At 37.6% G+C, this 22,759-nt stretch overlaps 1 protein-coding gene across 1 annotated transcript in view; it reads right to left on the bottom strand.

Moving 5' to 3' along the window:
- EFCAB5 (EF-hand calcium binding domain 5) overlaps positions 1–22,759 on the bottom strand; it is a gene marked incomplete at its 5' end in the record, with an annotated part of 95,521 nt that overhangs the window by 26,347 nt on the left and 46,415 nt on the right. Inside the window, 8 exons of the mRNA XM_081805987.1 lie at positions 1,620–1,810; positions 3,577–3,791; positions 7,770–7,862; positions 7,959–8,033; positions 9,749–10,663; positions 12,028–12,127; positions 14,965–15,023; positions 15,185–15,302. Of these exons, the coding sequence (XP_081662113.1) occupies positions 1,620–1,810; positions 3,577–3,791; positions 7,770–7,862; positions 7,959–8,033; positions 9,749–10,663; positions 12,028–12,127; positions 14,965–15,023; positions 15,185–15,302 (1,766 nt within the window). The remainder of the gene's footprint in view (positions 1–1,619; positions 1,811–3,576; positions 3,792–7,769; positions 7,863–7,958; positions 8,034–9,748; positions 10,664–12,027; positions 12,128–14,964; positions 15,024–15,184; positions 15,303–22,759) is intronic.

The raw sequence follows: 22,759 nt of genomic DNA, 5'->3' as shown, positions 1-22,759 counted from the left end.
GCAAACAATGAATCATGGAACACTACATCAAAAACTAATGATGTAATGTATGGTGATTAACATAACATAATAAAAAAAAATTATAGCCATACAACATAAGCAACAAAAGCAAAAGTAAATTTAAGGGGGAATACCTGAAACTAAAAGGTTTCTGCACAACAAAAGAGGCAAACAACAAAATGAAAAGGAAACCTATGGAATAGGAGAAAATACTTGCAAATCATATATCTGACAAGGGGTTAATATCCAAAATTTATAAGGAATTCATACAACTAAACAGCAAAAAACAAAACAAGACACTAAAAAATGGGCAAAAAAACTGAATAGACATATTTCCAAAGACATGCAAATGACCAAAAGGTGCATGAAAAGATGCTCAGCATCACTTACAATTAGAGAAATGCAAATCAAAACGACAATGAGATACCATCTCACACCTGTCAGAATGGCTAGTGCCAAAAAGACAAGAGATAACAAGTGTTGACAAGGATGTGGAGAAAAGGGAACTCTTGTGCACTGCTGGTGGGAATGTAAATTGGTATAACCACTAGGAAAAACAGTATGGAGATTCCTCAAAACATTAAAAATAGAATTACCATATTATCTAGCAATTCCACTCCTGAGTATCTAATGGAAAGAAATGAAATCACTATCTTGAAGAGATATCTGTACCACTGTGTTCATTGTAGAATTATTCACAGTAGTCAAGATATGAAAAAAAACCCAAGTGTCCATCAATGAATGAATGGATAAATAAAATGTGATTCTCACACACACACACACACACACACACACACACACACAGAGGAATAGTATTCAGTCATGAAAAAGATGGAATGCTGCCGTGGATGGATCTTGAAACCATTATGCTGAGTGAAATCAGACAGAGAAAGACAAATACTGTATGATACCATTTATATGTCAAATCTAAAAAAGCCAAACTCAGAGTATAAAATGGTGGTTCTTAGGGGTTGGAGGTGGGGGAGATTTGGGGGAATGTTGGTCAAAGTGTATAAACATCTTTTTTTTTAAGGTTTTTAATTTTTAGAGAGAGAGAGAGAGAGCACGTGCAAGCAGGGGGAGAAGCAAAGGGAGAGGGAGAGAATCTCAAGCAGACTCCACGTTGAGCACAAAGCCCAACCCAGGACTCATTCCTATGACTCTGAGATCATGACTTGAGCAGAAACTAAGAGTTGGATGCTTAACTGAGCCACCCAGGTGCCCCCAAGGGCATAAACTTCTATTATAAGATGAATAAGTTCTGTGGATCTAATGTACAGCATGGTGATTATAGTTAACAATACTGTATTATATACGTAAAAGTTGCTAAGAGAGTAGATCTTAAATGTTCTCACTACAAAAAAGAAATGGTAATTATGTGAAGTGGTAAAAGTGTTTAACTAATGCTACTGTGGTAATCATTTTGCAGTATATAAATATATCAAATCAACACACTGTACACCTTAAACTTACATGATGTTCTATGTTAATTATATCTCAATAAAGCTGAAAAAAATTATAGCCATACTAATAGGTATGAAGTGGTGTCCTGTGGTTTCAGAACCAGAGTTTTAACTATATATGTCATAGTACTGGAAAATGTGAAGCCAAGTTGTTACCACAGCTTTAATAAGAAAATTCTTATCTTTTTACCTTTCTTCATAGATTCTTTTTCCATTCCCTCCTTGTATGTGTACAAGAGTTCATCAACTTCCTTCAGATCCAGGAAGCCTGAGCCATCACTGTCCCACTTGTGAAACACGGCTTCTAGGAGAAGTTCCCGTCGGGCTCTGGAAGCATTTTGTCTAGCCTAGGATAGAAACAGGATAACAAAGCACAGGACGTACTATCCATTGTGCTAGCTGCCAACCTATGTTTTTCCCCAAAAAGCACAGCACTATTTCTAAAAACAGCTTTATAAAAAAGCTGGGACTAAGCATGATATTAATGGGAAAATGAAGTATTTAATTTTTTAAAAAGATTTTATTTATTTGAGAGAGAGAGAACATGAGCATGCGCAAGAGAGAGCAGGAGCGGGGGGGAGGGGCAGAGGGAGAGGAAGAAGCAGATTCCCTGCCCAACAGGGAGCCCGATGCAGGGCTCGATCCCAGGACCCTGAAATCATGACCTTAACTGAAGGCAGACATGAAGCATTTAATTTTAATCATCTAAATACCATTTCTCTGTTTCACTCGTAGACCAAAAACAAAAAACAAAACAACAAAAAACAGGCATTCTCTGCATTGGACTAAAGCACGTTAACTTAGGAAAGGGGCTACACTCCTTAAGAGTCTTTGATTCATTCCTTTCCACTCCCTCGCTGGTTGTTTAGGAATATGATAAACACATGGCATACTCTACCTGGCTTCTTGGTGAGATATGCTGTGTATTGAAAGAGGATGAAGGGCAGTGTTCAAACAATGAAAAAATGACCGTGTTCAAAAATTATTTTTTATAACTTAACATTGACCTAACTTGACATTGATTTTATTTACCGTTTAGATTTTTTACTAGATTAATTATATCAGTCAGATAGTAACTAAATTATTATCTAGATAGATTTAATTGCTAAAAGAAAGTGAATATATAGCATTTGGTTAAATGGGGAAATTGCAATTGAGGAGGCAAAAGGGATATCAATTCTAGAATTAGGTTGAGAAGACTCATAAGGCTGCTGAGATTAGTGAATATGTCCAGTGAATGTAATGTATATATTTCATAAAAGGGCACATAAATTGTTTATATCAGCTAAGGTGTATGCATTTATCTATCATCAAGTAGGTACTGACTTCTTAGGAAACATGGATCACCTGGATTCACATGAATAAAAATACATATACAAATCATAATTGTACCCCTAGGTATGTGCATTAGTAAATGCATTCACACAGCAGATAGTGTGCATACACACACATTTTTTGAACATACACATTTCTACTCTTCAGAATCTGCTCTTCAAGCTTCAGAGGAGGAAAAAGAAAGCTGTACGATAAACCATCTCCTGCCACCAGCAATCATGTTATTATTAGGGGAATGAATTCTCTGGAGTGTGATCTCAGAACATTTGACAATAAAATAAAATACTTAATGGCTCTGCTCATTGAAATAAAGCGATAAGTTTGGTTATAAACCTTTTTTTAAGGAACTTTCTTTTTTTTTAAGATTTTATTTATTTGACAGAGAGGGACACAGCAAGAGAGGGGACACAAGCAGGGGCAGAGGGAGAGGGAGAACCAGACTCCCCACTAAGCAAGGAGCCCGATGGGGGACTCGATTCCAGGACCCTGGGATCATGACCTGAGCCAAAGGCAGACGCCTAACGACTGAGCCACCCAGGCGCCCTATTTCTTTTTTAAGTAGACTTCACGCTCCTTGTGGAGCCCAATGCAGGGCTTGAACTCATGACCCTGAGATCAAGACCTGAGTTGAGATCAAGAGTCAGATGCTCAACCAACTGAGCCACCAGGGGCACCTTGGTTATAAATTTTTAAAGGGCCACATTAGGAGCAACTGAGGTTGAGAGATTTATTAATAATAGTGACTCCACCTGTTTTATTGATAAATAATATTACTCACCTGTTCTAAGCCACTTATTTTCTCTTCTTTTGTTTCAACATAGCCCCGCTTAAAAAAGGATGTGAGGGTCTCACTGACACACAAGGGGGCATCTTCACCAATAAATGTTTCCAGAAGTTGCACAAACTGGAGCAGATTTAAGGAAACTCCATTGAAAGCACTTCTACCTTTTACTTCCTTGTAAGACTGAATATTTCTGATAACTGAGTGTAGGTCTATTAAGCAGGAAACATACAACAAACAGTAAAGTGAACAATTTCTTAAAGCTTAGAGAAAATATACAAGTACATATTGTAATAAACATCTGCTACTTTTTTTCCTGTCAGAAACCCACGCTCCCTTCATGAAGAAAACATCTCTTCCCCACTGTCAGCTTATATTTTTATTTTCATTTCACATGTACCAATAGTTCATTTTTATGGCTGAGTAATATTTGATTTATAAATATGTCACAATTTTTATTTATTCTCTTACTGATAGATACCTGGAATGTTTCCAGAAAGTTCAGGCTATTATAAATATACCTGGTTTACATATTCTTATATATGTTTTGCTGTTGTTGTTGTAAACATGCTTTTAACTCTATTGGATAAATAACTGGGATTGGAATATCTGGATCATGGGTAAATATGTGTTTGGTTTTACAACACACAGATATTTTCTGAAGTAACTGTAACATTTTAAACTCCCACCAACAATCCTGAAGAGTTCCAGTTTCTCCACAATCTTGCCAAGAGTCAGTGTTGTCAGTCTTTTTCATTTTAGCCATTCGGGTCATATGTAGTGGTTTCTCATTGTAATGTTAGTCTGTTTTTCATGATGACTAATGACATTGCACACTTTTTCATGTGTTCATTACTCATTCTTATGTGTTTGATTTGTGAAGCATCTAGTAACATGTTCTGCTAATTTATATTATGTTGTTTTTATTTTTATTTTCGAGTTGTTGAAGATCTTTTTTTTTTTTAAAGATTTTTTTATTTATTTGAGAGAGAGAATGAGAGAGGGAGAGAGCACATGAGAGGGGGGAGGGCCAGAGGGAGAAGCAGACTCCCTGCTGAGCAGGGAGCCTGATGCGGGACTTGATTCCGGGACTCCAGGATCATGACCTGAGCCGAAGGCAGTCGCTTAACCAACTAAGCCACCCAGGCGCCCAAGTTGTTGAAGATCTTAATATTTCCTGGATAGCAGTCCTTTGTCAGATATAAATTTTGCAAATATTTTAAGTATTTTTTCCATATCTGTGGCTTATATATGCACTTCTTTAATGACATGTTTTAAGAAACAAAAGTTTTATTTGATGAGATCTAATTTATCATCTTATTCTTTTATGTTAATTTTTTTATGTTTCAAGTTTTTATTTAAATTCCAGTTAGTTAACATATAGTGTGATATTAGTTTCAGGTGTACAATATAGTGATTCAATACTTCCATACATCACCCTGTGCTCATCACAACAAGTGCCCTCTTTAGTCCCCATCACCTGTTTAAACCATTCCCCCCACCCCCCCATCTCTGCCCTGGTAACCATCAGTTTGTTCTCTACAATTATAGAGTCTGTTTCTCTCTCTCTCTCTCTGTCTTATTTTTTCTCCTTTGCTTGTTTGTTTCTTGAACTCCACATATGAATGAAATCATATGATATTTGTCTTTCACTTTTTCGCTTAGCGTAATATACTCTAGCTCCATTCACTTCGCTGCAAAGGATAAGATTTCATTCTTTTTTAATGACTAATATTCCATTATATATATTTTATATATTATATGTAATATATATTACATCTTCTTCTCTTTTTTTAAAAAAGATCTTTATTTATTTGAGAGAGAGAGAGAGAAAACTCAAGTGGGGGGAGGGGCAGAGGGAGAGGTAGAGAGACAAGCACACTGCCCGCTGAGCGCAGAACCAGATGCGGGGCTCCATCTCAGGACACTTAACCTACTAAGCCACCCAGGCACCCCTACACTACATCTTCCTTACCCATTCATCAATCAACGGACAGTTGGGCTCTTTCCATAATTTGGCTATTGTTGATAATGCTGCTATAAACATCGGGGTACATGTATCCCTTTGAATTATTATTTTTGTATCCCTTGGGTAAATACCTAGTAGTGCAATTGCTGGGTTGTAGGGTAGCTCTATTTTTAATTTTTTGAGGAACCTCCATACTGTTCTCCACAGTGGCTGCACCAGTTTGCATTCCCACCAACAGTGTAAGATGGTTCCCCTTTCTCTGTATCCTCGCCAATACCTGTTGTTTCCTGTGTTGTTAATTGTAGCCATTCTGACAGGTGTGAGGTGATATCTCATTGTAGTTTTGATTTGTATTTCCCTGATGAGGAGTGAGGTTGAGCATCTTTTCCTGTGTCTGTTGGCCATCTGTATGTCTTCTTTGGAAAAATGTCTATTCATGTCTTCTGCCCATTTCTTAACTGGATTATTTGTTTTTTGGGTATTGAGTTTGGTAAGTTCTTTATAGATTTAGATGAATCAGGTGGTACTGAGCATCCCCCACCTTTGCTACAAGACCATGTGATATAGGTCTGGCCAATGATTCCCATATGATAGCAATGTGATCCACTAAATACCAATGAGAATGAGCCCCAGAACTTTTTGGGAACTAATGGGGAAGAATCACTCTTTTAGCATTCTGATTCCTGAACATAGGCTCTAGGCTTAGCAATACTCTTATGGACATCTCTATCACAACATGGAGAAAACGACCTAAAACTGAAAGTTACACAGAGAGGAACAGGGCTGAGAGGCAGAGACAGTGTCTCACTGCTGTTATTGAGCCCTTGGATTCATTTGTGCCTGAAGCCAGCTGTGGTTTGGATTTGACAGTTAAATAAATCTATAAATACTACAGCAACCTCTCCCCCAAAGAGTCTTGACTAATATATTTATCTTGAGCCCAGTCTTATAATATGAAGTATATTTCATAAAATATCAGCCCAGTGACTTATGTTTGATTTATTCACCGATTCAATCATTCACGCCCTCATGCCTTCCATATGAGATTTGACATGACCTAAAAATAATCACCCATGCAGTTTTTTTAAATGGTAAAGCAAAACTGAAATAAAGAAGTAAGACCAGGTGGCTCAGTCGGTTAAGCATCTGCCTTCGGCTCAGGTCATGATCCCAGGGTCCTAGGATCAAGCCCTGCATCGGGCTCCCTGCTCAGCGGGGAGCCTGCTTCTCCCTCTCTCTCTGCCTGCCGCTCTGCCTACTTGTGTTCTCTCTCTCTGTCAAATAAATAAATAAAATCTTTTAAAATAAATTTTAAAAAAAGAAGTAAGACCAGGAGAAGAAGAACACGAACTAGCAGGCCACAGGAGCTTGACCGATGCCATGCATTTTTACCAAAGTATTTTGAGGATAGAAAGTTTGTTATTTGACCCAGGCTTAAATGAGAAAAAAATCTGCAGAGAGGAAGAAAATAATCTTAATATAATTAGTTCTACTACTTGTTGGTGGAAGATAAAATGATAAAATAGCACTGCAGTAAAATATGAGTACTTGTTGGAACAATCATTGTTAAATACATGGTTTATCTGAGAGCTAAAAGCTACTCTTTGCTCTCTCTGTTAAGTCGATCTTAGTTTATAAGTCTTTAAAAACAAGACAGATTCAAACCTGTCTCACATGTTAAGTTATGGAACTACCAGGGAGAGGAATCGCTGGACTGATTTCTTTCTTTCTTTTTTTTACTTTTTTATTGTTATGTTAATCACCATACATTACATCATTAGTTTTTGATGTAGTGTTCCATGATTCATTGTTTGTGCATAACACCCAGTGCTCCATGCAGAACGTGCCCTCCTTAATACCCATTAGCCTGGATTGATTTCTATTGAGTTCTAATATCTGATATCTGATTCCCTTTGTATACCTGGATCATAGCTTCAAAGCGGTTGTAGGGCCATGTAATGGTAAAAACAAATTGTATAGTAAAGCATATGTTTTAAAGCAGAAAAGCATCCCTCAGTAGCACATGCCTACATGTACACTACCACCAAAAACATTCATCTTGTCTATGTTTAGATCCATCAGCTCAGGGACAAAATAATGCAAGAATCACCCTGCCATCATGTCTTGGCTAAGTTCAGTTTTTATCATGGGGTACCACAGTAAATTAAATTCATCAATTGGACTGCCATCTAGTCTTCCTAGTTTGGTTGCTAACATGTACCTGTAAACCTGGAGTTACTGAGGAGTAAGTTTGCTTGTTCCTCATCTTCACATTTGATACAATTCATCTTCCAGTTACAAGTCAAAAGTTCGCCTACAAAATACACATTCCATAACACAGACAATTTAATTTCACTTTCATAATGTTTTTGTTCTAGATTATAAATGAAAGGAGGATTAAATGAGTCACCTGACCATGACTTTCCTTCTATTTCTTGGGACTTTTCACAGGATGGATCTTTCTGACTTTCCTTTTTTGTCGTTTCTAAAAGGAACAAAAGAAAGTGGCTATAATGAACTGGAATTTAAATAAAAACTTGAAAGAAAAAAAAGAAAATGCCTATAAATTGGACTTTATATATTCTATGATATATTCCTAAGTTAATGAATGAGAAAAATGCCTTGCATATAGAACAACAAAAACGTTCTATCAGGTTATTTCCCATTTATGTTGTGTCACATTCAACCACAATGATATCACTTAATAACTTCAGTTGTTGAGAGCAGCTCTATGACAAAAGCTATTTGTTGTACCCAAATTTGGCCACTCAATCTGAGGGCTACATTTCCTAGCCTCTGTCACAGTTAGATGTCACCAAATGCCTAAATTCTGACCAATGTGATGTGTGGGCAAGTGATGTAATGCCTACCCCTTCTTTTTCTCCTTACCTTTTGGTTAGAATATGGACACGGTAGTGAGTCATCCAGGACTATGTGGTTAGAGGGGACACAAGATAGAACTTGAGCCACTGCTGAGTTCATGGGACTGAACTGTCATATAAGTTTTAACTTTTATATCAAAAGGAAAGAAACTCCTATGTTGTTTAGACATTGCTATTTTGTTTTGGTTTTGTTTATGTTTTTTTTTAAGACACTGTCATTTTGGATCACTGTTACACCTAACAAAATTAAGTCCTTACTAATAACAACTGATTGAATAGTAACTTCACGATTTTCCTAGCTGCATCCCTACTATGTATGGAGAGCCAAAAATTAATAGCCCTATTTTATGGACAACCAAACATAATGCTGAAAAAATGAGATATTTCAATTTAGTGACTGATAATGTAGAATCTAGAACACAGGTTACTCATGTCTTAGGAGTTTTGAATAAGGATTTTCTTTGGGACTGTGGGTCTTTAAAATTAAAGAGCAGAACTTTAAAAATATTTATGCCTAACTGAGGTCTTAAGTGGTATTGAGACTGGCTTTCTAAGAAGCTCGAATCTTTCAACAAAAAGGCATACATTGGCATAGGCAATTCAGAGGAAAAGTCTTCTGCAGAATAAATATTTGACATGCAGAGTGTTTTCTGTCTTAAATATAACTTTCAGAAACTCTTCTAGAACACACATCTTATATAACTGAAAAATGCAAGATCCAGTTTATAGTTGAAATAAAAGACATTTTAAAAAGTGGCTTCTAATATTAGACACCACCACATTTAAAATGAAAAGGCTTCTAGGGCCCCTGGGTGGCTCAGTTGGTTAATCAACCGACTCTTGTTTTTGGCTCAGGTCATATCTCAGGGTCCTGGGATTGGGCCCCGCATTGGGCTCTGTGCTCAGCACAGAGTCTACTTGTCCCTGTTCCTCTGCGTCTCTTCCCGCTTTCTCTCTCTCTCAAATAAATAAATAAAATCTTAAAAAACAAAACAAAACTCCGAAAGGGCTTCTACTGCCTTTTCAGGAGTCCAGTGAAATTTTCTATATTTCTATATAGATAATATTACCAGATTGCTTCCTTATGAATGGGCTTCCCGTGCAAAAGGAATTCGAGGTAAATTGACAATAGAAACATTCTGGTTTGTATTTAATTGATTGTTCAAGGCCTAGACACATGTTGCGTAGCAAAATATCTAAGGTTTGAATGATCTGGTATGCCAGAAAAGATCCTAATTAGAATGAGTATTTTCTGAAAAGACTTAAACAATCACTCCACAAACATGAAGCTGATGTCATAGGCGAAATGTGTTACTACCTGAAAGATGATCTTTTCTTCTTGACGTCGGGACTTCCTCTTGCAGTTCAGGACTCACAGATAGTTCCTCTTCATATATTTGCTCCTGAGTCTTCTCTTCCCGTGGGGAGATTTCAGTGTACTCATAGGAAGTAGCCTCCCTAGATATTTTACTTTCTCTGAAGATACTACCTCTTTCTGATTGTAAAGTTGAATCCTGTTGTTTTTCTGGAATTATCTCTCTGGATGGTTCTTGTTCTGCAGCTGACCCTTTGTGTGATCCTTGTTCTGCTACTGACTCTCTGTATGATCCTTGTTCTGCTACTGACTTTCTGTGTGATCCTCGTTTTGCAACTGACCCTTTGTGTGCTCCTCCTGTTACTGACTCTCTGTGTGATCCTTGTTCTGCTGTTGACCCTTTATGTTGTCCTTGTGCTGATATTGATTCTCTGTAGAGTCCTTGTTCTGCAGTTGATTCTATGTTGACTCCTTGTTCTGAAGATGACACTCTTTGTGGTGGCCCTTGTTCTATGACTGAGTCACCATGTGGTCTTTGTTCTATTAACTCTCTACTTGATCCTTGTTCTGGAGTTGACCCTGTGTGGGTTTCTTGTTCTGTTACTGATTCTCTGTATAGTTCTTTTTCTCCAGTTGACTCTCTGTCTTGTTGTTCTTCGGTTGAAATTCTGTTTGGTTCTTGTTCTGAAGTCGTCTCTCTCTGCTCTTCTGGCAGTATTGATTCATTATGTTCATCATGTTTATGTTGATCTTCTGGAGTTTCTAACAACTTGCTTTGGGTTTTGCTAGCATGTTTTTCAGAAAGTAATGCATTCATCTCTAAGAGCACTTTGTCAAAGTCTTCATAAATATGTTTCTGATTATCCATGTCTCCCCAGAACTCAGGCAAGTCTATCTCTTCAAATTCAATGAATGGCCCTAATGCAGAAAAAAAAAAATATTTCCCTAAACAATTGATGTTATAATGAAGAATCAGAGCTAGTAAATTAATGCAATACAGTGTTGATCACAGTAATTTAACATAGGCCTATTGCTTTAAATAAATAACAGTTACCTTTACCTACAACACAATAAAAGCAAAAAAGATATTCAAGGGAACATAAAAGATGGTCACTACTGTAAGTTAGAAATTACCCCTTCCTAATAGGTGTGGTTTTGGATATAGCATGATTCTTCCTTTTCTACTTGGAGAGTTGCTTAGACTGCCAAGACAATAGAATTTATCCTCTATTTATGGTCCTCCAACAACAAGCATAGCATAGAGATGAGGAAGAGGACACATGTCTTCCACCTCAAATACCTTTTAAATATCTACAATATCAAAATAAAAGCAAATCTCTATCATTCACTGGGCTATGTTTTCCTAATATTCATTTTCTCCCCCTTCCTTATTCTCTCCCTTTCTTTCTTCTTCATTCCTCAATTCTTTTCCTCCACAACTTATGTGAACACCTGGTTCAGAATTCTAGGGAAAGATTGGATAGCATTCACCGGAATCCCACTCAAACAGTAAAACAACAATAATAACAAAACAACTCTGGTGTCCAGGACTACTCCATATCACCCATAGATTTTTAAGTGTCCCACTATTTTCACACAGAACTAAATTATCGACATTCTTTGGAAAACCCATCCATTCAAAGGCTTTCTGTTTAAAAAATAAAAATGGAGCATCTGGGTGGCTCAGTTGGTTAAACATCCGGCTCTTGATTTCAACTCAGTTCATGATCTCAGGGTTGTGAGATCAAGTGCCACATCAGGCTCTGTGCTGGGCGTGGAGTCGGCTTAAGATTCTCTCTCTCCTTCTCCCTTGGCCCCTCCCCCCTTTCTCCCTCTCAAAAAAAACCTCATAATCCTCCTTGTTTTGGTAGTAATATAAAAAAGATATCTTACTGTATAATTTCAGTAAAAGTGGAGAAGTAAAAATGCTTGGGAGAAGGAAACATTTTTCTTAGAAATTTTAGAATTCTAAGTTGGACATTAAAACTGGAATTACCATTACCAACTTAATTTCCAAAACATTCAGATTGCCACTCAAGCACCTCTTCATTTGAATGAACTTAAAATTGAGTTCTAACTTGACAACTTTTAGTATTGGACTATAGTGAAAAATACATCTAGTTGTGATGAAGAGTGAATTTTGTGAGGAATGAAGTTAGATCAGCTATCATGATCTAAGGGAGATATCATGTGAAGGGATTCCATGGGAATACAATGACTTTTATCATAGGAGTATATTACGTCATTCTAGTTTGAGCATACTCCCTCTGAATGGCACTTACATTGTCTTGGGTTTCGCAGCAAACTTCTAAGCGTTTTTGAACTTTGGTCATAGAATGTTTCCAGCAAGGCCAATGTCCTCTGCCGATCCAAAAACCCTACCTAAGCAGAAAGTTTGCAATTAGTTGATACAGGAGATTTGAGATTTTTATGTAAATGGTTTATTGAAGCTTTTATCGTCACCACCACTACCATCATTATGTAAATAAAAGCTACAGAGTCAAAATCATGAAAGCTGTATCTTGCCTTTAGGCTTATACTCTACTTCCCCATGCTGTGACAAGTCAAAATACCTTGCACTTAATAGCTGCTTAATAATAGTTACTGACTTAATAGTTACTTACCTTGCACTTAATAGATGCTTAATTAAGTTACTGACTTAATAATAGTTACTGGCTAAATCCAATGTATAATGCTCAGTTTTTATCTAATTAGACCTGAATATGGCACTTGAAACACTTAACCACTCCCTACTTGTTCTTTTTTGCATCATTTTTGAGAAACATTTTAACTACAGAAAAATAGAGAAAATGATAAAACTAACGCTTGTGTTCCCAACATCCAGAAATGATTATTGTTAATATTTTGCATATGTTTAATGACTTTAAAAACATATAATTGATATCATAGTACATATGTACTTCTTAAAATTGCTTTTATTTACTCAACATTGAGATCAATTCATATATGTAAAGAAATATATTTTATTCCTTTTAGCTGCTGTATGGTATTCTATAATATGAAAACACAGTAATTTAAAAAACATTTTTTTAGATTTATTTTTTTATTTGAGGGGGTAGGGGCAAAGGGAGAGGGAGAGAGAATCCTCAAGCAGACTCTCCACCCAGTGTGGAGCTTAGTCCTAGGACCCTGAGATCATGACCTGAGTGGAAATCAAGAGTTGGCTGCTTAACCAACTGAGCCACCCAGGTGCCCCAAAAACACTGTAACTTTTTTTAAAAGTCCCTTTATTGATGGGTATTTAGATTATTTCCAGTGTTTAGATACCAAAATAATGCTGCAGTGGATATGCTTATACACATTCCTTGCATACATGTATAAACATTTCCCTAGGGTAATAATTAAAAGTGTTAATTAATGGATTGTATACTATGAGCATTTTTTAAATTATGTTCAGTTAGCCAGCATATAGCATATCATTTAAGATTTTATTTATTTATCAGAGAGAGAGAGAGCACAAGCAGGGGGAGCATCGGGCAGAGGGAGAAGCAGGCTCCCTGCTGAGCAAGGAGCCCAATGTGGGGCTCGATCCCAGGACCCTGGGATCATGACCTGAGCCGAAGGCAGATGCCCAACCGACTGAGCCACCCAGGCATCCCTACTATGAGTATTTTCAGCTTTAGTAGTTATTGCCAAATTGCTCCACAAAATACCTATACCAATTTACTTCTCACTATTATTGAATGAGAATATCATTTCTCCATATTCATGCCAATACTTGATACTATTAGAGTTCATGATTTTTCCCAATCTGATGGGTTAAAAATGGTATCTGGTTATTTTAATTTGCATTTCCCTGATAATTAGTGAGATTAAATATATTTTCATATGTTTATTATGTATTTGTGTTTCCTCATCTATGGAAGGGTTTTTTATGTCCTTTTCCTTTCTTCAGTTGGGAAGAGTTGTCTCTTTCTTATTAATTTGTAAAGTTTTGATAATGATCATTCTGTTATCTATATAGTAAATACACTTTCCCAGTTTAATCTCTTATCTTTTTTTAAAGATTTTATTTATTTATTTGACAGAGAGAGACACAGCGAGAGAGGGAACACAAGCAGACGGAGTGGGAGAGCGAGAAGCAGGCCTCCCGCTGAGCAGGGAGCCTGATGCGGGGCTCGATCCCAGGACCCTGGGATCACGACCTGAGCCGAAGACAGACGCTTAACCAACTGAGCCACCCAGGCGCCCCAAATCTCTTATTTTTTAATTTAACTTTTGGTGAGTTTAGCCATATCAATGTTTTTAATTTTGAGGTAGCCAAATGTATCAATTATTTCTTGTATGGTTTGTGCTTATTGAGGTATTCTTTAAGAGATATTACCTATACCAAGGTCAAAAGTCATGCTCTATATGTGCTTCTAAAACTTTTATAATTTTGTTTTCCACATCCAGGTCTTTGATTAGATAGGACTTATTTTTGCTCATTATTGAGGCTCAAACCTAATTTTAATTTCTTCCCAATTGTCCTAACTTAGCATTTATTGATTAGTCTCTTCTCACTGAATTATTTGCTACCTATGCTATGCACTAAGTTCTCACATACTCATAAATCTGATGCCAGGCCCAATATTCTGTTAATATAGCTTTATTTTTAAAAAATCAGGGAAATCAGGGCGCCTGGGTGGCTCAGTTGGTTAAGCGCCTGACTCCTGATTTCGGCTCAGGTCATGATCTCAGGGTCATGGGATCGAGCCCCAGGACCAGCTCCATGCTCAGTGGATTCTCTCCCTCTCTCTCTGCTCATGATTTCTCTCTCTGTCTAAATAAATAAATAAAATATTTAAAAAAAAAACACAGGGAAATCCCCCCCAACTTGTTCTTCTTTTTATAACTGTTTCTGCTATATTTGGACCTTCATTTCCATAGAGTTTTTAAAAAGGAAATCTTTTAAAAAAATACAACATACATTCATAAAAGTATACAGATAATAAGCAAATGGTTTTTATCACAGTATAATCACACACAGGAGCTGTTTCTCAAAGGAGAAAAAAAACACTAGTAGAGGCATGATTTTGCTCCATAACTCAAGCAACCTATACTGTAATTCTTCTATGACAACTTGCCATAACATTCCAATTTGCCCCAGACACTTCAGATACTGTAGGATCATCTAGGTGATAAGGTATAAGGTAAAGAAGAGTTTTTGTGCTGCAGCCTACAAAGTCTACAAAGCTTTTTCTTGCTCTGGGACTTACTCTCGCAGCTGATAGCTCAATAAATGTAGAAGAGCAGCACATGAGAGTAAAGGTTGTTCCTAGAATGTAAAAAGGTCCAATAAGCATTGTGCCTCTTTCTTTGTGGCAGGTGGCACATTTGCCTCGTATTTGAGATATCCTGTCATGCTTCAGACTACTGGACTGCTAAAACTTTCACCAAGGTAGTAAACCCTGATTTTACATGGTTTTTATCTTTTACCCTCTGACACATATGGGTGTACCAAGGCATCTAACGTTTCTTCATGCTCAGCAGGTCCAATCGCCATGATGGAAATCATCAAGGTAGTAGATCTGACATTCTGTGAGATGTCTGCATACTAGATTATAATAGAAAGAAAGAGGGCTGTCTTACTTCTATGGTAAGGCATAAAAGTACAGTGCTGACAGGTAAAGTCAAACTTCTGTTTGTCCTTGTAAACTGCTCTGGAGAAAACAGTATTTGACAATCCAATAGTTGTGAGTGAGGGGCTGTGTCAGTTTGGTTCAATAAAGATTCCACATGGTGAAGAACAACTGCAAATGGAGTCATAGTAACCTACAAACATTCTTTAAGATCTATCTTCTGCATAGGCGAAAGAGGAGAATCAGACAAGAATGTGATAATGTTACTTCTTCTGTATCCTTCACATCATTCATATATTTTTATGTCTAATTTCTGTGGAATTGTTTTGGGTTTGTTTGTTTGTTTGTTTGGTAAATGGTAAATTTACCAAATGGTAAATTCTGGCAGACAGAGAAGAGAAAGTTCAGGAGTTTCTATTTGGTGCTTCCTACCATGATAGCCTTCAGCCTCCAATTTGTGAGGATCCTGCCAGTTGCTGAAGATGTCTATTCCAATTATACATTCAGGAACCAGAAATAAACATAGCTAAAGACACAGATTAATTGGGAGACCAAAATAGCATTTATCACCTGTTAGCCATAAACTCTAATTTTAACCAATGGTCCACTGGGGCATTTTGAGATTCTAGGGATTAGTATTAACTTGGAGTCAGTGTCTGGTAATCTCAGAAAGTCTGGGATATTTCCCTCTTTCCAATGTTTTCCACCCTAGTAAATGGCTATAGGTCTTTTGAGGAACACTTGGAGTAAGATCTACTGTATATGCTTGAGGCAATCTTGAGGATTCTTCCTCAAGAGAGCCAGCCTCCTGTTCTAAATCAAAGAATTCTGGGCGTGTAAATTGTCTGGAAACTGGATAAGAAGCCAAGATTCTCCACTGAGGTGTCTCAACTCATGTTTCTGGCCCCATAGTTAGAGATTTTCTGTAAATAACTTTAGTGATAATTTGGTAGACATCCTATGTATTTAACCTCTAAGGAAACCATTATCACCACAGAAAATCCATGTGGGTCAAAATTTTCAGATAGCCACTCTAGTTCTTTGCTGTTCATTGTGGTAATTCCAATTATACATTAAGTAGGTAAATAGCCATAGTGTGAGTCCTAGACAAAATAAGCCCATTATATTATGGACTTTGATCTTGGGCATTGAGTCAAAATACCATTTATCTATGATATCTATAAGCACAGACTTTGACCAGTAGACCTTGTCTCTGACAGTTAAACACTGTCTTCTATCACTCTGGAATCCCATAATTTCAATGGCAGTGTCTACTATCATCATCTTCAGCCTACAGAGGACAGCTACCAAACAGCTTTTTAGAGACGCTAATGCTCCCCCTCATTAATGTATTTCTCAAGAAAGTATCATCTGGGCCTTCTGGGAGGATATGGTAAAGGTTCATAATAGGCAGGCTACATAAGAGAAGTCAACTTTAGCAACATTAGCCTTTGGATTTCTTCCTCTATAGTATGCCAAGAAGATTCTGGCATCTCAATCTCATTGAATGTAGGCCATATTTGGGTCAAGGTTTCAATTTACCTACCAAGGGAACTGTTAAAACCATTCCCGTATACTCAAAATATTACTGCTAAGTAAATCTTCTAAGTACAACAATATTGACAAGTTTGAGCCAATCCAAACTTATATTCATTCTTCTTAGTCTAAAAGTTTTATAAACAGGGGCTCCTGGGTGGCTCAGTCATTAAGCGTCTGCCTTCGGCTCAAGTCATGATCCCAGGGTCCTGGAATCGAGCCCTGCATTGGGCTCCTGTGGAACCTGCTTCTCCCTCTCCCACTCCCCCTGCTTGAATTCCCTCTCTCACTGTGTCTCTCTCTGTCAAATAAATAAATAAAATCTTTTAAAAAAATAAAAGTTTTATAAACTACTCCCACACATATCCTCCAGGTTTTTGCTGCTATGAATGAGCAAAAACTTGTTATTCCCTTGCAGTACCAACAATAACTTCTCAGTACAGATTTGACTGTCCTGATGGGACATGCTGAGATCTGACCCCAATTTTGGGTCTAAAGGCAATGAATGTTGTACAGGTGGACCTTAAGGAAAATAGACATACCCCTGCAAACTAATTGCCTTAAGTGAAGTTATCATAGGGACTCTAAGGAAAGAAAAGTTAATATTCTCAAGTAGGAGAGAAGGGATTGCTTTTGCTGCCAAGGGAGGCTTAGAGAGATTTGTAGCTCAAGTCTTAGCTTTCATCCAAATGTAAACATTCCAAGTCTTAAGGTCCCTCTATTTTCCAAGAGGCATGGTAATATTTCATTCCTTTTAATGGTTGAGTAATATTCCATTATACATATACATATATATATATATATAGCACCTCCTCTTTATCCATTCATCTATCAATGGATACTTGGGCTGCTTCCATAATTTGGCTATTGTAAATAATGCTGCTATAAACATAGGGGCTGTGAAATTGAGCACTGCGTTGGGCTCCAGGCTCAGTGTGGAATCTGCTTGAGATTCTCCCTTTCCGCATACCCTTCCCCCCACTTGTGCTCTCTCTCTAAAATAAATAAATAAAATCTTTTAAAAAAATGAAAAGGAAGCGATAGACTTAGCCTTACTAAATCACGTATATGTTCTAGTGAATTCAACTTTTATTTGTAAAGATTCCTTAGGATTGGCGCACCTGGGTGGCTCAGTCATTTAAGCATCAGACTTCAGCTTAGGTCATGATCACAGGGTCCTGGGATCAAACTCCGCATCAGGCTCCACACTCAGCAGGGAGTTTGTTTCTCCCTCTCCCTCTGCCCCTTCCCCCACTTGTGCATGCTCTCTCTCTCAAATAAATAAATAAAATCTTAAAAAGAAAGATTCCTTAGGATTTTATACATAGGAGATCATGAAATTCCTGAATAAAGAAAATTTTCTTTTTCTTTTCATGCCTTATTTCATTGGCTACTACTTCCAGTACTGTGTTAAATAAAAGTGGATATCCTTGCCTTGTCCCTGATATAAGGAGGAAATCATTAAAATTTTCACCATTAAGTATAACTGCAGGTTTTTCATAGATGCTCTTTATTAGGTTAAAGAAATTCTATTTCTATTTGCTGAGAGGTTTTTTGTTTTTGTTTTTAAATGATGAATAGGGGGCACCTGGGTGGCTCAGTTGGTTAAGCGACTGCCTTCAGCTCAGGTCATGATCCTGGAGTCCCGGGATCGAGTCCCGCATCGGGCTCCCTGCTCGGCAGGGAGTCTGCTTCTCCCTCTGACCCTCCTCCCTCTCATGCTCTCTGTCTCTCATTCTCTCTGTCTCAAATAAATAAATAAAATCTTAAAATAAATAAATAAATAAATGATGAATAGGTGTTGAATTTTGTCAGATGATCATATAGCTTTTATTAATCTCTCCTACTATTCTGAATGGTAGCCTTGCTGGATATTCTTTTTTTTTTTTTAGATTTAATTTTTTAGACTTTATTTATTTATTTGAGAGAGAGGGAGAGTGATAGAGAGAGAGCACAAGCGGGGAGGAGGGGCATAGGAAGAGGGAGAAGCAGGCTCCCACTGAGGAGGGAGCCCGACATGGGGCTCAATCTCAGGACTCTAGGATCATGACCTGAGCCAAAGGCAGATGCTTAACTGACTGAGCCACCCAGGTGCCGTTGGATAGAGTATTCTTGGCTGCAGATATTTCTCATTCAGCACTTTGAATAATTATGCTACTTTTTTCGACTTGCAAAATTTTTGTTGAAAAATATCCTGCTAGCCGTATGGGCTTTCCCTTGTAAGTTATTGACTTCTTTTATCTTGCTGTGTTTAAGATTTTTGCTTTATCACTATATATTGCAAATTTAATTACAATATGTCTTGGTGTGGGTCTGCTTTTGTTGATTTTGAAGGGAGTTCTCTGTGCCTCATGAATCTGATTATCTGTTTCCTTTCCCAGATCAGGACAGTTTTCAGGTATCATTTCTTCAAATAAATTTTCTTTTTTATTTTTTTTAAAGATTTTATTTATTTGACAGAGAGAGACACAGTGAGAGAGGGAACACAAGCAAGGGGAGTGGGAGAGGGAGAAGCAGGCTTCCCGTGGAGCAGGGAGCCTGATGCAGGGCTCGATCCCAGGACCCTGGGATTATGACCTGAGCCAAAGGCAGATACTTAATGACTGAGTCACCCAGGTGCCTCTTCAAATAAATTCTCTGTCCCCTTTTCTCTCTCTTAGTCTTCTGGGACTCTTATAATGCGAATGTTATTATGTTTGATGGAGTCACTGAGTTCCCTAAGTCTATTCTCATTTTGTGTAATTTTTTTTCTCTTTTGTCCAGCTTTATTACCTTACAATACTCTGTCTTCTAAGTCACTAATCCATTCCTCTGCTTTTTCCATCCTGCAATTCATTCCATCAAGCATGTTTCTCATTTCACTTATTCAGCCCTTTATCTCTGCTATGTTATTTCTTATCTCTGTGTTAAGGGTCTCACTCATGTCTTCTACTCTTTTCTCAAATCCAGTGAGTATAATTATGATCATGCTTTAAATTCTCTATCAGGCATGTTACATATATCTGTTTCACTGTATCTCTGGCCGTGGTCTTGTCCTGTTCTTTCATTTGGGATAAATTTCTCTGTCTTTTCATTTTGTCTGCCTCTCTGTGTCTGTTTCTGCATGTTAAGAAAGTCAGCTATGTCTTCTGCTCTTGAAAGTAGTGACTTTATGAAGAGATGGTCCTGGAGTGCCCTGCAGTGCAGTATTCCCCTGTTCACCAAAACCTGGCACTTCAGGAGAGTATCCTATGTATGTTGTTTATGCCCTACTGTTATGTCTGAGTCACTTTTCCTTTCAGTGCAGTCATCTGCACTGACTCTTTGCCTGTTGTGGGCTGTGCTTGCTCTCTGTGGTGTTAGTGGGACCCAGGCAGGCCAGCTCTGAGGGGGTGTGCCTGCCAGGGAACTTGGCAGTAGGGCAGTGGTGTTAGCAAAATTTGCATTGGGCCACTAGTCCTATGCCAGATCCCCCAAAGTGTTGCAGTGGCTGGGGGCTGCACGATGGGGCAGCTGGGGGTGTGACGCTGGGTGCAGCTTGTGGTGATGGCTGAGCTCAGTGGGCAAAAGTGGCTGGAGGCCCTTAGTGGCAGCTGTGCACCTGGTGACTGTGATGAGCCTTGAGCCCTGGACTTAGGCTAAAAGTGTCTGTGCAGTGCTGCCTCCCACATGGCTCTGTGTTTATGCTGGGGGGATAATAGTGGAAATAGTAGGAGGAAAATAGTGCCTGCCAGCTCCCTCATTTTCAAAGAAGCTCCCCAACATGCTGCGAAATCAGTGTGAACAGTTCTATCTCCCCTTTGCCCTGGCATTGTGCAAACTGCCTTTTTTTTTTTTGCCTCTCTGAGCAGGTTGCTGTCTCTTTAAGGGTGGCAAGCCAGCTATCACTCACCCTCCCAGCTTGCCCGGTGCTAAGTCAGAGGACTTTTAAAGCTCCAGGCTCCAAGTCCCACTGGTTTTACAAACTCACAGAATTCAGTCCCTCTGGTTTTTAAAGTCAAATCTTGTGGGGATTAGTCTTCCCTGTGTGAGCTCCCTGGTGTGAGGGCCTATTTTTCTGCCCTCTCCATGCACACAGCTCCTTCCCACCTACCAGCAACCTCCGTCCACCTTTCTGACCTTCCTAACCTTTCAGATGCACCTTCTTCTCTATATTTATTGTGGAGTTTGTTCTGCCAGTCTTTGTATCACTCTATGGTTTACTGACTTAGATGTGGATGGTATCTAGTTGTAAATGTGGAATGGGGTGAGCTCATGGTCCTTCTACTCCACCATCTTCCCAAGCTCTCTCCTGGTTCTTGCATTTTTATCCAGCTCAACAATCTCTGCCTTTTGACTGGACAATACTGACCATATACATTCAATGTAATTAGCATTATGGTTGGCTTTAAATATAGAATTTTGCTATTTGTTCCATTTTTTCTTTGTTTTTGCTTCCTTTCCTGCCTTCTTTCAATTACATTTTAATATTCCATTTATCTGCACAATTAGCTTAACAGTTATATCTTTTTTTCCTAGTAATTGTTCTAGGTCTAACATTATGCAACTTTAAATTACCACAGTCTACCTTTAAATAATAATATATACTTCACACCTAATGTAAGAAACTTACTTTTATTTTCTCCCACCTATAATTTTTGCTATTGTCATACGTTTCACTTCTACATGATATAAACTAATAACCTGTCATAGGTTTGCTTCAAAGAGTAAATTGTCATTTAAATAAAATTTTAAATGAAGATAAAGGACTTTTATAACTACTCACATATCCACCTCCCCCTTCAGTTTGGATAGTGTCTATTGCTATGTCTTCATGCTTACTCATTTTTCTTCTGCAGTGTCTAATCTGATACCCAATCCCATGTAGTAGTTTTAATTTCATCTATTATTATTTTTTTTAATCTCTAGGAGTTCTATTTGAGACATGGTTGGTTGAAACATGAACCTAGTTGGTGGTGAAACATGAACAGTGAATTTCTGATCCTGGTTAATACTTAGAAGATCATTGTTCCTCATTCAACAAAGCAAATCTCCTGCTGATTTTTTTAAATAGAATGCTCCAAGAACTAGTATTGACTTTTCATGCTATCTAGCTAATTCTAAAAACTTGAGTTGAATAAATATCTCTGAGAAAGCACTCTGCCTTCGGAAGTCTTTAAGGACCACTCTGAATGGTGGATTCTGAGCCTCATTTCAGTTGACCACATGTTTTGTCATGAACATTTCTCTAGGCTCGTGTAGCTATAGGTATACAAATACGTGTACCTATGTATATCTATCTACCTATCTATCCATCTATCTATCTATCCATATAGTTTTTGTTATTTGCTTTACAAAAATGGGATTATATTACATATGTTTCTCCATATTTTACTTTTTCCACTCAGTAATAATGCATAAAAACTCCTCTAAGTCAACTGGTATAGATGTATTCAATTTTATAAATGCTGCATGATATTCCAAGATGTAGATGTACCATCATTTTTTTAAACATTTCCCCACAGATAACCATTCCCTTAATCTCTTTCTTTCTCTCTCCCTCTTTTTTTTCATGTATAAACAATACCACAGAAATCATCCTTGTACATGTGTTTTTTATTTACTAATGCTTTTATTTCTTTGGATAAAAATTTCAGGTATGGGATTACCTGGTTGAAAGATGCATTTCTTATTTAAGCTGATATAGCCAGATTGCTTTACAAAGATACTGTGACTATTAAATTTTCACCAGGAATATTTGAAAAAATAATTTTCTGCTATCCTTACCAGTAATAGATATTATTTTATTTTATTTTAATTTTATTATGTTATGTTAGTCACCATACAATACATCATTAGTTTTTGATGTGGTGATCCATGAACCATTGTTTTCGTATAACACCCAGTGCTCCATGCAGTACGTGCCCTCCTTAATACC

This window comes from Leptonychotes weddellii, chromosome 15 (assembly GCF_054177405.1).
Source record: "Leptonychotes weddellii isolate Sample4059 chromosome 15, ASM5417740v2, whole genome shotgun sequence".
NCBI classification, from domain to species: Eukaryota; Metazoa; Chordata; class Mammalia; order Carnivora; family Phocidae; genus Leptonychotes; species Leptonychotes weddellii.
Note: the sequence above shows the minus strand (reverse complement) of the source record. Positions and strands in the feature narration are given on the sequence as shown.